The 17,270-nt window shown below is 34.0% G+C and overlaps 1 protein-coding gene across 1 annotated transcript; it reads right to left on the bottom strand.

The window, feature by feature from the left end:
• Positions 1-1,701: 1,701 nt before the first annotated feature.
• On the bottom strand, positions 1,702-11,211 carry LOC140046444 (polycomb group RING finger protein 1-like). The gene is made up of 8 exons (XM_072091090.1): positions 11,187-11,211; positions 10,512-10,568; positions 9,313-9,418; positions 7,186-7,338; positions 6,401-6,554; positions 5,763-5,886; positions 4,073-4,156; positions 1,702-3,468 (listed from the first exon to the last, which is right to left on the bottom strand). The coding sequence occupies exons 2-8, from the start codon at positions 10,563-10,565 to the stop codon at positions 3,103-3,105; spliced, it is 1,041 nt and encodes a 346-aa protein (XP_071947191.1). The 5' UTR covers positions 10,566-10,568; positions 11,187-11,211; the 3' UTR covers positions 1,702-3,102.
• Positions 11,212-17,270: the final 6,059 nt, after the last annotated feature.

Genomic DNA, 17,270 nt, shown 5'->3' with positions numbered 1-17,270 from the left:
AAAAGTTAGTATAAAAGGATATTTAAAATTGTTTAAAATGTTTTAAAGATAAAACTTTGAAAAGAATATTTAAAAACTATGAGGAAAAAAAAGAGGACCAATATTATAGACAACTAGACCCACAATTTGTATTCTAACTTACGTTAACTATATTTTGAAAGACATGTTATATATCAAAGAATTGTAGGCCTACTGTAAGCTGCATACTGAGGGAGGAGTGGATGAAATAGGGGCTAGACCTACTTGTTCGAGATACACAGCCGCACCAGGGGGTAGGCGGTTATCCTTACATAAGGGGGAGGGGGTAGGCGGTGATCCTTACATAAGGGGAGGGGGTAGGCGGTCATCCTTACATAAGGGGAGGGGTAGGCGGTCATCCTTACATAAGGGGAGTGGGGTAGGCGGTGATCCTTACATAAGGGGGAGGGGTAGGCGGTGATCCTTACATAAGGGGAGGGGGTAGGCAGTGATTCTTACATAAGGGGGAGGGGATAGGCGGTGATCCTTACATAAGGGGGAGGGGGTAGGCGGTGATTTTTACATAAGGGGAGGGGGTAGGCGGTGATCTTTACATAAGAGGAGGGGGTAGGCGGTGATCTTTACATAAGGGGGAGGGGGTAGGCGGTGATCTTTACATAAGGGGAGGGGGTAGGCGGTGATCTTTACATAAGGGGGAGAGGTTAGAACTGAAATGTACACTGATAACATACTATTTAACAGTACATGCCAGATTAGGAATGTGTAGAGGAATCACCTCTCTGACAAGCCGACAACGACTGTAAAACCGGACAGCATTCAGATTTCACATAGACCCACTCGGCTATCACGGGATTTTCTCGGATACCTATAATTAATTGACTGGAAAGTTACGTTCATAAACCATCCATTTAAAGGTGCAAACACAAGAAGTTTTTCTTATATAAGCCACACATTTTCAATAAAGTATATAATGCTGACTTCAAACGCGGATTAGGACACTAATCTTATATTTGCTTTGATATATATCTATATTGGATATTTCCGTCTACACCGCATACCACATTACTCTATTAGAAGAGCGATACAACAGGTTAAAAAGTGCATCCGTCAGTCAAACGCCTTTGATTTGTAAGAAATAAATTGTTTATTTCATTTGACACAGTGGGTCTATACAGATTTGACGCGCATGCGTACAAAGCCGTAACATTTTCATCAACAATCGAACACGCGCGTCACAAAGTACATTCCTTCTTATATAATACCTTTCATTTTATACGTTACATTTTCGGCCTATCTAAATATTTTCTAATCTTGCCGGAAATAGGATAACTAGATCACCACATACCAATAAGAAGTATCAAAATACTGTACAAGTCTAGGTCATCGCAATGTAATCGTTACCATCCGTAACATGTACACCACACATTGCATTTAGGGACTTCCCTCCCATAACCATTTCCTTGTTAATGTCATGGTCAAATAAAAACGAATCACAGACAACCCCTTGATGATCACTCTACATATAAGTTTAAATTAATGCGAATATAAATAAATAATACACAAAAGAGAGTAATACAATACAATTTAATTTATTCCAATTAAGCCAATAATTCATCTACATTTCTCAAAGATGTATTGTCCCCCAAAAACATGAAAAATGAAGATTAATTTAATCACACTATAATAAATTAAAAGTAAACAAAATTATGTTTCACCTATAAAATTACAAAATAAATTGTTACATTCTTCAACCAAAAACCCATTGGCTGGCAGCCAATTTGACTTTGTTAAATTACATTTTTTCAGGTAAACAAATTTTTCTTCGATCCAATTTTTGGTCAAAGCGAATAACTATAATGTGATATTAAAATGGCATATTCAACAAAAAATATGTTTAAGATTTATTTTTTCAGGGGGACAATACATTTTTAATGAAAAGCAAAATTAACAAGATTTCTTTGTACTGTAATTGCCATGATAGTGTTTTTATATATATTGTTACAAATACATTTATAATGGAAAATAGAAAAATACCACTCCATGTCATGTATCTATGGCATGTGTATTCAGGTCATATTTCTATGATGTGTCTCCATGTTCTCTATGATATGTGTCTCTATGACATGTCTCCATGTGTTTACATGACATGCGTCTCCATGACATGTGTCTCCATGACATGTGTCTACATGACATATGTCTACATGACATGTGTTTACATGACAGGTGTCTACATGACATGCATCTACATGACATGCATCTCTATGACATGTGTTTACATGAAATGTGTTTACATAACATGTGTCTACATGACATGCATCTACATGACATGCATCTCCATGACATGCGTCTCCATGACATGTGTCTCCATGACATATGTCTACATGACTTGTGTTTACATGACATGCGTCTTCATGACATGCATCTTCATGACATGTGTTTACATGACATGCGTCTTCATGACATGTGTCTACATGACAGTTTTCATTTAGTTTTTATGATGGTATGAGTCATCAATTTTTGTTGATGATATTATAGTTCACTATGCAGGTACCGATACCGCACTCACAGCATGATTCAAAGTTATGTTCAACTGAAAGCAACTCAACTCACCTCAACTGCACTGTGATATTTTGTGCAACTGTGTTCCTTTGAGTTGCGATCAGTTGTTCAGAGCACTAATGTCATCAAGTCAAGTGACCTAAGTGTTCATGACGATAGCAAGCCTTCAGTGTTCTCAACCATTTCCAGTGTTCTTGGTTTTGATTGGTATTGGTGTTACCAACAGCCTTGCCTGGCCTCAATTAAGTGTTCCATCTACATAAATTGATTCCTGTTTGTCAGTAGTATCTGTTCATGGTGGTAGCAATCCTTCAGTGTTCTCAACCATTTCCAGTGTTCTTGGCTTTGCTTGGTATTGGTGTTACCAACAGCCTTGCCTGGCCTTAATTAAGTGTTCCATCTACATAAATTGATTCCCGGTTGTCAGTAGTATCTGTTCATGGTGGTAGCAATCCTTCAGTATTCTCAACCATTTTTAGTGTTCTTGGCTTTGCTTGTTATTGGTGTTTCCAACAGCCTTGCCTGGCCTTAATTAAGTGTTTCCTGGTTGTCAGTAGTATCTGTTCATGGTGGTAGCAATCCTTCAGTATTCTCAACCATTTTCAGTGTTCTTGGCTTTGCTTGGTATATAGTGTTCTCGACAGTCTTCCACGTGCCTGTAGGCTCTTGTAATTGAGTGTTCCCAACTATGTTAAGTTCACCAGTTGGCATGACATGATAACTAGCTTTCTTAACCTTGGCAAATTTGCCACATAATGGTGGATAATCGTTGATTCTAGGCAGGTTTTCAGGTTGTGCTTGCAAACAGGTTTTCTCTACTACATTAGATGTGTTGGAGTTGGTTTCGAGTGTGACATTCTCAACAACTGGTTTGCCTTTGTCAGGTGAACTACCAATGTCAGTTTTAAAGTGAAGAACCATTGGAGGAAGCTGTAAAAATAAGAGATAAGATTTAGTGGCCATATTATCATTCACACTAAATATTTTATGTTTACTTAAGTAAATTTCTGGATAATAAATGAATTGAATTGAATTGAATACCTATACTGTAAAATTAAATAAATTAATAAAAATAAAGAAATACTACAATATCCCATTTAATTGTGAGTTATATGGGTGACTGCGACATTCAATTTAACTTTACTTAACCATAGAGATCCAGATCAACACATGGTTGTTCCTCCCTGGGGCTATGCATATACAAAATACAATACAATGCTTTAAGAATATTATGTACAGTATATAAATATATATTTAAAAGTTTTAGTGCAGTTTAGGAATTTAGGTTACCAAAATATATCTATTTAAAAGAAATTTATTTTATTGTTATTGAACCTTGTTTAATAAGGGTGACTCAATACAAAGAAAAAACGTTTCAACTAAATATTAAGTGGTTGTGTATGCTGGCCCATGATTAGTTTGTTTAAAGGGGAGGGGTGTGTGAATTCTTACTGAGGGTAGTGCAGATTTGTTATCAATAATTATTCAATCTTATTTACAAAAATAATTGAAGGCATTAGAAAATAAGCCTTACCTTTTGAAACCAGTGTTCTAACCAAATATGTTTTAAGTTGGTATTTGCTGATCCTAATTGCTTCCCATTGCAAAGAATATTGACCTGAAAAACATTGTTAAAAAAGTTATATAACCACAGAACATGCAAAAAAATTACTAAACTTAATCCACCACTCCTGGAAAATACAATTGGTCGATTGTTTTGGTTTTTTTTAAAGACAAAACAAATAATATTAGTATTGTAAGGCCTGTTACTGTAGTGTAAACCATGTAATTCCTGTAAAGAGAAGTACTGTACAGTATTGTTGAGAATGTCTTTATGGTTGTATTAAATATTTTTAATAGTTAAGGCCCATTTACACTAGGACGATAACGATGATGATAAATAGACAAATATGCATTGTTCATACATAAAACAAAAGGAATATAAAAACTTTTCATTCTATAACTATAGAATAACCATATATGCTTCCTTTGATGACAATGACATTTTCACACGTCCAATCAAATGACGTCATGATTAGTAAGAGCAGTAATATTGTGACAATACAACGATTTTAATGTTTTTATTTATCATGACGTCATTTGATTAGAATTTTAAAAATATTATTTTTATCAAAGACAGAATAAATGATTATCCTAGAGTTCTAGAACGAAAACCTTAATTTCTTTGTTTTATGTAAAAAAAATGTATGCTTATATATTTATCGTCGATCATTATCGTCCTAGTGTAAATGGGCCTTTAGGTTGATGCACATAAAATAAAATATATAACATATATATTTATTCATCCACTAATTTTTGTAAATTTGCTTTCCTTGGACATTGTTGTATTAAAAAATTGAAATTCACTTTGTAAGATATGATTGTTTTTTTTTTAAAGTTGAATAGTTAAAATTTAATTTAACTCTGACAAAAAAAGATATTAAATTACAGTGCCATAAAATAAGGCAGTTTGAAGGCAGATGCCAGAAAGATAAAGAAAAACATCTTGTGTTGGGCGTGCCTTAAAAAAGAAATGATAACAGAAAAATAAAAAGTGTTAAGTTCAAGTTTCATAACATTTATAAACAGACTCCGACAAAAAAATAAAATAAAATGCAATAAAATAATGATAAACGGTCAGAGTTTGAAATCATAATAGGAAATTTAAAAACAGATTATAAATAATTAAAAGAGACTGTATGAAAAAGACAAATACAGGTCAAGTCATGACTGGCTAATATTTAGAAAAGATATTCTTTTTTTTAAAATACATTTTGAGAGGCAGAGTCTAAAATGGAGGGTGGTAGATTATTCCATTAAGATAAGCCTTTGATTCCCCAAGTAATACAACATAGGGATAATGCAAACTGCCACCCACCCTACTATTAATTAAAGTTAAAACAACATAAAATGTAGGAAATTTAGGCTTCACAATGAATTTGGTATGTCAATTTTGGTAAAGTAAGTAAAGTACTGTATGTAGGTCTGACAAAAGCTTAAAGAGAAACAATTTAGGCCAATTTTGAATCACCACAGAAAGGTTGTCAAACATCACAGTAAACCTAGCAGTGTTGTGAATGACACAACAAACTGTGTCAAGGGTCACAGCACTGGTGCCATGGGTCAAACATGTCATCAAAGTCATGGGAAAAACACAGAATGTTTCCTGTTATTAGTGGTTTCAATATATTTTCCTAGCTACTTGTGGTAGTTTTTGTCATTACCTTGGTTGAGCTTGAAAGGTTAAGTTTTCTCCTGATTAATTTTTGTAAATGATGCACACAAGTTCTCACTGAACATCGGATATACTTTTTCTGAAAACTAGGAAGCTGGTCTTGCGTCTTTTCTCTACAAAAATAAAATTGGAAACTACTAATCGTGAAATTGTAGGTTCGAACACAACATTCATCGGAATGCTTGTATCTGTAGGCAAGACATTTTTTTATGTTTGCCTCTCTCCACCCAGGTGTACAAATGGGTACCTGGTATGGTCAAGAAACAACTTTGTGCTGATTACTAGCTGTAATATGGGAGTATGTTTTTGTAAGTGTTTGATCAAAAAATGACCGGGGTAATAATATGCAGCGCTTAGAGGTTCCACAACATTAGGCGCTTTATAAATCCAGGATACTATTATTATTATTACTGTATATGTAGATTACACCAAACTTCAATATTTGTAATCAATGAACCTAGCTTGTTAATTAGCCTAGCTTACAACCTGCTGTATTACTTGTGTGTTATTACAGTATTATTATTTAAAAAAATAATTATTGGGCCAAAGGTCAGCAAAATGCACCTAACCATTTTTCACATACTCACTGTATGCTTTTGGTTCAATATAAAAAAAACTATTAAATACCTGAATCTCTCCAAGCACAATGACAACAGATGATCATGAGTAGGTTGATGGGTCAGGTCATAGGTCAACTGCTTCTTGACCTCAACTTCTTTTACTTTATGAACTTTACCCAGTCCTCTTGATTTATAGAACTCTCTTTTTCTCAAAGCTTCGTCTAATGATGAAATAACAGCCAAAATTAAAATGAATTTGTTGTAATTTCAAAGAACAGTAGTTGTATTCACCATTCACACCTTAAAATGTCTAAATGGACAACACAATCCTTAAATATCTATTGACTTAAGTGAAATACTTAGTATCTAAGAGAAATATCTCACTTCAATCATAATTGGTGAATACAGCCACAAAGTATTATATTTTGCAATCAAATAATACAGTTAGAAGGCAACTCAGAGTTTGACATTTTCATTTTTACTATAAAATATATAAAAAACTCTTGATGATATTACTTTATTTCTGACAGTTGTATAGCAGGTTGTATTGTGAAAAAAGAGTGTTTAAATTAAAAATAGAAACATATACACTAATGTACTGCTTGATTCTTACAAATATTGTGTCCTAAAGGCTTTTAATAATTAAGTAATAGATTGAAATGTATTGCTTTATTGGTTTGATCAGAAACAAGTTGAAACCAGAAAATCTATTAACCTATTTTAGACTGGTTAATATACCCTTGATCTATAAATAAATATGCCCTTAATTTATAATTAAGGATATCCCATTTCAGCTTTAAAGTTTTTTATCATTTACATTTCAAACTGTTAATTTGAAAAATGACTTTCTACCTTTCCACAAATGAGGAACCAGTGTAAAAACAATGTCTTGCATGGTGCGATCAGGTCGAAGGTTAACCAGAGGTTGCGTCTCATGGATTTTGATATTACACATTGGACAATGCTTTGACGTTTGAAGATATTTGACAATACAACTCTTACAGACTAAAAAATAAACAAACTTTAGTGATTTAAATATATATGGTTTCTACGTCCATGATTGATCTATGTCTATTGATATATAGCGCCTCCTATGACCTAATTTACGCCGTAATTAATCTCATAAATTGTCTTGATTAGGAGAAAAAAATAATGCATCCAATCCATCATGGTAGTAAATGGTATAGTCAATCAAATGATCATTATCAATATTTATTATTATTTGGCACTAAAGTTGTACAGTACAGTGATATTTCCAGTTCCAACAGCTATTCGATAGGGTGTTTTGAAGTTGTTTGACAACAATGTTTAACTGGTTATTTGAAATCTGTTTGTTACACAGGAAAGTGTCCCTTAATATTGTGGGGTGTCACTTAATACTGTGGGGTGTCCCTTACTACTGTGGGGTGTCCCTTACTACTGTGGGGTGTCCCTTGATACTGTGGGGTGTCCCTTAATACTGTGGGGTGTCCCTTGATACTGTGGGGTGTCACTTAATACTTTGGGGTGTCCCTTAATACTGTGGGGTGTCACTTAATACTGTGGGGTGTCACTTAATACTGTGGGGTGTCACTTAATACTGTGGGGTGTCACTTAATACTGTGGGGTGTCACTTAATACTGTGGGGTGTTACTTAATACTGTGGGGTGTTACTTAATACTGTGGGGTGTTACTTAATACTGTGGGGCGTCACTTAATACTGTGGGGCGTCACTTAATACTGTGGGGTGTCACTTAATACTGTGGGGTGTCCCTTAATACTGTGGGGTGTCCCTTAATACTGTGGGGTGTCACTTACTACTGTGGGATGTCACTTAATACTGTGGGGTGTCCCTTAATATTGTGGGGTGTCACTTAATACTGTGGGGTGTCACTTAATACTGTGGGGTGTCCCTTAATATTGTGGGGTGTCACTTAATACTGTGGGGTGTCCCTTAATATTGTGGGGTGTCACTTAATACTGTGGGGTGTACCTTAATACTGTGGGGTGTCCCTTGATACTGTGGGGTGTTACTTAATACTGTGGGGTGTCCCTTGATACTGTGGGGTGTCCCTTACTACTGTGGGGTGTACCTTGATACTGTGGGGTGTCCCTTACTACTGTGGGATGTCCCTTACTACTGTGGGGTGTCACTTAATACTGTGGGGTGTCCCTTAATACTGTGGGGTGTCCCTTAATACTGTGGGGTGTCACTTAATACTGTTGGGTGTCCCTTAATATTGTGGGGTGTCACTTAATACTGTGGGGTGTCCCTTAATACTGTGGGGTGTCCCTTGATACTGTGGGGTGTCCCTTGATACTGTGGGGTGTCCCTTGATACTGTGGGGTGTCACTTGATACTGTGGGGTGTCCCTTGATACTGTGGGGTGTCCCTTGATACTGTGGGGTGTCCCTTGATACTGTGGGGTGTCCCTTGATACTGTGGGGTGTCCCTTGATACTGTGGGGTGTCCCTTGATACTGTGGGGTGTCCCTTGATACTGTGGGGTGTCCCTTGATACTGTGGGGTGTCCCTTGATACTGTGGGGTGTCCCTTGATACTGTGGGGTGTCCCTTGATACTGTGGGGTGTCCCTTGATACTGTGGGGTGTCCCTTGATACTGTGGGGTGTCCCTTACTACTGTGGGGTGTCCCTTGATACTGTGGGGTGTCCCTTGATACTGTGTGGTGTCCCTTGATACTGTGTGGTGTCCCTTAATACTGTTGGGTGTCCCTTAATACTGTGGGGTGTCCCTTAATACTGTGGGGTGTCCTTTAATACTGTGGGGTGTCCCTTAATACTGTGGGGTGTCCCTTAATACTGGGGGTGTCCCTTAATACTGTGGGGTGTCCCAAAGGAGGGGCTCTACTGTATAGAGGCCTCTTGATTTTGTACTTTACTTGGGTTTGACTGCTGGGGTTTCTCTAATTTTGTACTTTACTTGGGTTCTACTGCTTGGGTTTCTCAAATTTTGTACTTGTTAAACGAACACTGACTTACATGTGTGTAGACATTCTGTAATGGTAGTAGCATCCACAAAATACCCAGCACACAGAATACAAACTATATGCTGGTTCAGATTGCATACTTTTAACATAAGAGGTTTCTGGAAAAAAAAGAGAAGAATGTGAACTTTATTTATTACCTTCACCAAGGAGATTACAAATTTATTTTTCAGTTAGCAAAATTACATCGAAACTACTCGGATTTGACCAAAAAATAATTTTAAGCATTTCGCAAATTCCCGCCTTGGATACACACATTACAATTCACACGGGTGAAAAATCTCTTCTACACAGTCTTAAAGCTTATTTTTAGGCTTTCTACACAATTTAATTTCAACATAGCACACATTCCTCCGGATATTATTTTCTTTTTTCCCCAGCCCACCCTTAAAGCCCCCTTCCCTACGTTTTTTAGATCTAATTTAAGATCACAAACTATATTTAATGTAAAAATAATACTATATGGTCCTATTGCGATAACTTTTTTTGTCTTTAAACGGTTAAAAATGTAAAAAATAAGTCGATTCTAATAATTATAGCGGCCCGCTATAAATCCCAAAATGCATTGCGCGCGGATTGATATTTTTTTTTTTCACCTGTAATTCGCCCACTTTTCGATCGATCGTGAGGCCAAAACAAATGGAAGACTCCTAAATTTTCAGCGAAAATACCGGGTTTTCCCCAATTTGTATCAACGGAGTCTGGCAAAAATAGAAAGACAATTAATGCAACTATACAACGTCAGGCTAGGTATATAGCTAGCGTACGATGTTCGTACGTTACCGATGTTTACCAGCTAGGCCTACAAAACTAAGCCTAGCTAGGCTAGGCCTAAGACCGTCCACGAGAGGTCGATCGCCGCGAGCTACTTAGGTAGTGCATTGTTTCTCACTTTTTATCATAATTTACCATAAAACGTACATTTAAGACAAGGAATGACATGGTTTAATGTTTTTAAAGTGATATATATGTATTATTTTCCAAAAAACGTCCAAAATTGCAGGGAAGGGGTCTTTAACTTAGCACTCTATCTTATTTTTGAAGGTTTTTTTTTAAATAAAATTAATAATTATTATTATAATATAAATTAAAAACAAAGTAAGATCTTACAGTCTTTCACAAGTTGAACATTATAACTGTTTTAGTTTTCAGTATTATCTTTAGAAGTAAAAGATGGAGCATTGTTAATCTTACCTCATCCTCAAGTTCAGCATTGGCTCTAGGCTTCAAGCTTTGTATTGCAAACATTTTCTTTAAAAAAATGAATTAAAATGATATTATCAATTGAGTCATGGATACTGGAATTTTCTTAATCTTTAATATAATCTACAAAATTATATTTAAATTCAATATAGTATTCTTTGTAGGCCTATTATTAAAAATAAAAGTGGATCCGTATTATATTGTTTGAAGGTTTGCATGGCGAAATTAATCAAATGTTGATATAAATTTTGCAGTACACGTATTATGTATAGGCCTAGGCCTATTTTAGTTCTGAAAAGAACTGTTGAGTTTCTCGACGTTTCGATCGATATGCTTTGATCGTCCACAGGAGTGATAATGGACCCGTATTATTATCATTTTGATATAGCAATTTACATACTAATATATACAGTATATTTACAATTTGTATTTAAGGACAAAACGACCACAAGCTAGGACAAAAGCACAAAAATATAGGCTGGGTAAACTACTACAGTCATTCTCAATCAAAAAGTTTAGCCTAGCCTGAGTGAGTTCACTTAAGTAATTAGCTACAAAACTTACATAACGGACCACTACTGATAAATATAAGTTATTACAAAACTAACAATACATTTGTTTCCTAAAATAGTTTGCAAAAAACACATAAAAGGGACTTTTAATTACAAAAAGCAGAGCGAACGTGATTCCGTCTTTTTTCTATCGTCGACCCACCATTTTTGGTAAAAAAAACTGTTGAGGGCGGCATACATCACCATTAAACCGTTTTGACGTGAGATCGGGGATAATTATTAATTATACGGGGCCACATAGTTTTGTACATCAGTTCGTTGTGTTGTAGGCTCTGAGTAGATCTAGTGCAGCAGTATTTATACTACTTATAAGTAGACCTCCACCACTGTGGTTTTATAAACTCATTTTAATATTCAGTATAATAAGGAAGATAGTTATAAAATGAAAGCCCGGCTGGATATTTTTTTTTATAATAAAGAGGCATTTTTTTCCAGAAGCAGGCCCTAAAACATAAACGATTTTTTAAAATTGTCTTTTTTCTTGCATTTTTCTTCTGTTTACATCAGCATACACACACTGATTCAACATAAGAATTAATGTGTAGTAGGCCTATACAATTATAGATATAGTAAATTCCGGACCAGCTGCTGATCTCTACAATTTGGAATTAAATCAATTTATCACACACAGTCACACATAGGATATTATCAAACTAGATAAGAAAACAGATCACGCCTACATTGAATGAGGATACTTGGAAAAAAAATGATATAAAACTAAATACGACAAACATTGCAGCTTAATAGGCCTATTTGTTTGTATCTAGCTGACAGTAGGATGCAACGTTTATGTTCCGATATAGACAGGTTTATGGTTCTTGTATCCATACACATTATTAATCTGTTCAGTGCCATTTTAATGGAATATCTAGGTAGGCCTACGGACGGATATTTTGAAAGCCTGTAATGGAAATTGAATTACACTATACCGTAATTTTGCAGATTCAATTTTCATCTTTAAAAGCAAATAGAGTTTACTTTGTAGGCCTTACTGGTACATTTAACAAAGATCCACAATTCAGAGTTTTACATTGATGTTTATATTATTTGTCACAATTTTACAGTAAGAGTAGAAAAAAAAACATTAAAATTAGGCCTACTGTACATACGATAGAGAAAAAGAAGGAGAACTGTGATTGTTATAAAAGAAAAATTAGATATCATAGGTAGAACAAGAAGAAGAGGAAGGAAAAGGATAGCTATGATTGATAAATCAAAAAAATAAAATACGTATTCTGAACTAAAAAAGAAGCACTAAATAGAGAAGTATGGAAAAAGAAGACTGTAATAAACCTGCCAAATGACATACACTACGCAAGAGACCAAGTATGGACGAAGACAAGACAAACAAACAAACAAATATAGGGTAAAAGAGGTGTTTAAAATAGGTCAAAATTTTGGTGAAATATTAAGTTGGTTTGTATTTTGATATTAGGAATTTTTTTGTATTTTGACTTAAATGTGATGAAACTATGATCAAATAAAGACTTGTTAAGGGAGTTCCATAGTAAGGGGCCTGTGTGGATGATTGGATTTCGGGGAGAGTTTCGATTTAGGTTAGATTGGACGTTGCAAGCAATTTATCTGGCTGTTTAGTGTTATAGTTTGTTTATTTATGATTAAACCATTGCACCATGTTTGAAAGGTGAAGTGTCTAAAATAAATGATTAACTAGGCCTATAGTATAGTATAGACTTGTAAAAACCAATGTGTAATGTGTGACGCAGTTGGAATTAAATAATTAGGTGATCAGCGGTTTTGTGTCATTCAGTAAGGAGCGGCTCGGGCTGGTGGTGGAACTACAACTTCTTTCAGCAAATACTCTAAAATGTATATGCTGTACATTAAGATACCTGAGCCTCCTTTGCATGTGAATGGTAACCTTGATGGTACAAGAATTGTAAGTTTATTTATCTGTTTAAAATTAGACCTCTGTGTACTAATTAGGAGGATATGGAACTTTTTAGTGCGCTTAAATATGGATTAGTTAACAAAATGTTGAACTCATTTGATTTAGGAGAAAGCTTTGAACATTTAATATATGAAGAGTTTTTCAAATTTAATGTTTTTCCTTTTTTTTATCTCACGTCTGCCGTGGTCATATCGCGTCTATATTCAATCCAGTCATGGGTATTTGGAGCTCATTTCTAAATCATGGATTTTGTTCTCCATCTTGAGATCTTGTTAGCAGTAAAATATAAAAAAAGGATATATTGAAAAAAAAAAGTGTGTAGTAGACGGAATATTTATCGGTGTGGCGCCTGTCTCATAGGATGCCTTGTATCGTGAAAATACGTTTTAATGTATCGTATTGTTTAACTCGGTAAGATAATCTCGGGAGATATCCATGCGCGCAATCATTTGTTATATTTTGAATTATTAAGTTGGTTTGTATTTTGATATTAGGAATTTTTTTGTATTTTGACTTAAATGTGATGAAACTATGATCAAATAAAGACTTGTTAAGGGAGTTCCATAGTAAGGGGCCTGTGTGGATGATTGGATTTCGGGGAGAGTTTCGATTTAGGTTAGATTGGACGTTGCAAGCAATTTATCTGGCTGTTTAGTGTTATAGTTAAGATAATCTCGGGAGATATCCATGCGCGCAATCATTTGTTATATTTTGTTACATTTGTGTTGTACATGTGTGAATCGGGTATTATTTAAATGTTTAAATTAGGCATTACACATACATATATGTTAATATAATCGATTAGAAATACTTTTAAAGTATTATTACTGTTAGAAAAGGCAATTTTACAAGAGTATTCCTTCGAAAAAATTCCACATCAATGTGCATCTTGCCTAATCACCTATTCATAAAGCTATGATCTGATTGGATAATTGTTATCTTTGTCGTTGCGATTCAGTAGTTAAAGTACGTATTTACCCAGAGTTGTAGTGGGTAGATGCATAAAGCCCGGCATGCGATACGATATCTGTCTTGAAATGTATGTGGTGACGTGTGTGAATGTTGATGTTTACTTATAAAATGAGACGAATATAGAGTCGGATAAAGTGAATTTTGAGATAAAATACAGATATATAAAAATGAATTATAATTTTTTTTACAAGTTTAGCTCTGTCTACATTATTAACAACAACATGTGATGTGCTTATTATATGGATACAATGATGTCATATCACTACCATATTTGGCATATCGCTACCATAATTGGGCACATACACTTTTTGTTGTCACATACACTTTGATGTAGACATAGCTTTAGTTGATACAAGTTTTTATTTAATTTTTACAGAACAATTTTGGTGTAAACAAATCAATTACTGTACAAGCCTAAAGATCAACAACATGGCATCCACTGGTGGTAAGAGCATCATATAAACTTACGTCATATACAAATTATATAAATCGTTGAAAATATGAAATATAAATATTATCTCAGATTAATCTTTTATATTTCTTATATTTAATGACATAGTATATCATAACTGTGTTCTTATATCTTTATTTCTTATAAAGTGTTATATAATTAATGCTTATTGTCATACTTAACCTGAGACAACATTAATAATTTGATTGTTGTCTCAGACTAATATCTCTTGAAATAATAGTTATTAATCAACAGTTATACAGTAGATTTCAACATAAAATTCTAATCTGTAGGATTCTAGACATAGGCCTACTTTGTGTCAGGCTTTTGTTTGGTTTGTTTTATTTGCATAGCTAACACTAACAATATGGTAGACTGCTAAATATTTGCTTTGAAACAGAGAGAGGGAGAGAGAGCCGTGGTTTGTAAAAGACAAACTATTGTTTTGTGTCGGACGGCTCCTCGTAACTGTCAAAACAACACGATACATTTTGAACTTAGAAAACAAAAAACAATATTTGCATTGTATTAGGGGTCAAACCAACACCAGATGGGGATTTGAGTATTTTTTTTTTTGAAATTATATAATAATTGTTCTGTCATTAAACTTACTGCCGGAGTAGGATCAAAGTGTCCATACGTGTACTTGTACGTTAATTTGGCGTTCTTCCTTAAGTAGTCCTGCTTCATTAACACTAAGGAATGGCGACTACATTATACTAATTTGCATATACTTAATTTATATTATAGAAACCTCAGAAGAGGATTTCAGGCAACTGGTGACCGATATAGCAAATTGGTATGATCGGAGTGGATATCTCACAAGACTGAAACTTTTATACAAAGACCATCTGAATATGTCTAACGTGGAGTTGGGTAGAGCTACTAGTGTTATAGATCTACTACAGGATTTAACAGCTTCTGGAAGTTTGAGTTCATTAAATCTTATTATTATATATGACACAATAAAGATAACCAAGCAATTTGGCTTTAAGACAAATGTTGAGAATCAACCTCCAGAAGATATTAAGGAACACGTAGTATCAATGTTGACACCATTCAGACAAAAGGTTTATCAACTGGGATTAGAACTTAAAGAGGAAGATGTATCCACATTAGATTCTTTATATAACAATCCAGTGAAGAAATATCAAGACAGCTGGAGTTTGGTTAAGGATTTTGAAGACAGAAAGATCATTGATAAGGATTTTCGGAAGATGGAGACATTTCTTACACGTTTAGGAAGAAATGGAATGACAGGAGCTAAGAGGATTTTCATTCAAGGTTGGTTTCTTCAATCAAATTCAAACAATATAAAATATGCATTAAATGAATATGTCTGCTCTATTATTTAGTTCCAATTTTTAGTATCATGTACCAGATCCCTCCACAAAAAAGCATGTGTCACCTTTCCGTTCCATTCCCAGTCTAATACAACGTTGATCTTGACTTTAAAACTCAGGTACAGGCATGCATTTTATATATGATATCTGGTTAATTGTACATAAAACAAATATAGATCGATAATTATTGAAATGTATGACCAATAGACATTTTTTACCCGCACCTGGCCTTTAAACTGTTGGATGCAATTTATACTAGATATTTGATTTATATCTTTTAAAATATATTACAATATGGGTTTGTGGGATTTTTAATTGATTATATATAATATATATTATATATAATTTTAATTGTAATAAAGTATTCAATTAATAGTATGGTATTTTCTCTAAGATGTAGAATTGGATGAAGAAGAAATAATAATGGAGCAAGACCCTGAAAAGCTATCACAAAGAGAAAGAGGTAAGAAATAACTGTAATTTTAAAAAAATATAAAGAAATAATAAATAACATAGTAACGAGATCACTTGACTTTATCATGCAACTTTATTTGGAATATTGTGCAAATAATGAACATTCGCCAACAATAGTTCAATGTTAGCAAACAGCAGTAGTATAAACAACACAAAAAACAGTTACGAATTTCCGATAAGAGAGGAAATTACTACTTTTCATGCTTATGCAAACAAAAGCATCAGCAAATAATTAAAGTTTATATCCATAATACAATTCTCGACAAATAATTTTGTACTTTGAAATTATTCTATGAAACATTTATTCAATCAGTACTAGTTATCTCTTTTATTGCTTGGTTCCGTAATTTAAATGAAACACACAAGAAAGGTCTCATTAGAATTACTAAGATAGCATCAAATATAATTGGTTGTACGGTTAAAGTTTTAAAATATCTTTATGAAAAACAGGTCCTAAGTAAATTAAGTAAAATTTTAGAATATAAGAAACATCTATTACATATGAGATTTTAGAAGAACAAGTCAGGCCGGCTACGGGCTCCTAGAGCTGATACGTCAACAAACCGACTGTCTTTTGTATCAAATTCAACTCATATTTTTAACTCAAAGATTGTTAGATCATAATAACGCACATGCAATATATATTTTAAAGTTTTACTGTTAATGGATGTTTTAATTAATGTTTTTAAATTGTAAATTCGTTCTATGTATGATGTAATTGTGAATGTTTTACCATATTTTTCTGTCGAGGAAAACAATTTTTTCATGTACATTTTCTATATATGGAACGAATAAAGATTTGATTTGTTTTTATGTTACTGTATAGTCTGCTACCCTTTGAAACGGATACTATATGTCAAAAAATATCCATCACGTTGAAAAGCAAAGACGTTAAGTCTACATAACATATTGAAAGATTAATGACATTTTTTATATTTTTTAGATGACAAAATAAGAAACTACCTAGTAACTACTCAAAAGAATTTGTACCGCAATTTCCATCGTTTGACACCACAAATCATGAAT

This window comes from Antedon mediterranea, chromosome 4 (assembly GCF_964355755.1).
Source record: "Antedon mediterranea chromosome 4, ecAntMedi1.1, whole genome shotgun sequence".
Taxonomy (NCBI): Eukaryota; Metazoa; Echinodermata; class Crinoidea; order Comatulida; family Antedonidae; genus Antedon; species Antedon mediterranea.
Note: the sequence above shows the minus strand (reverse complement) of the source record. Positions and strands in the feature narration are given on the sequence as shown.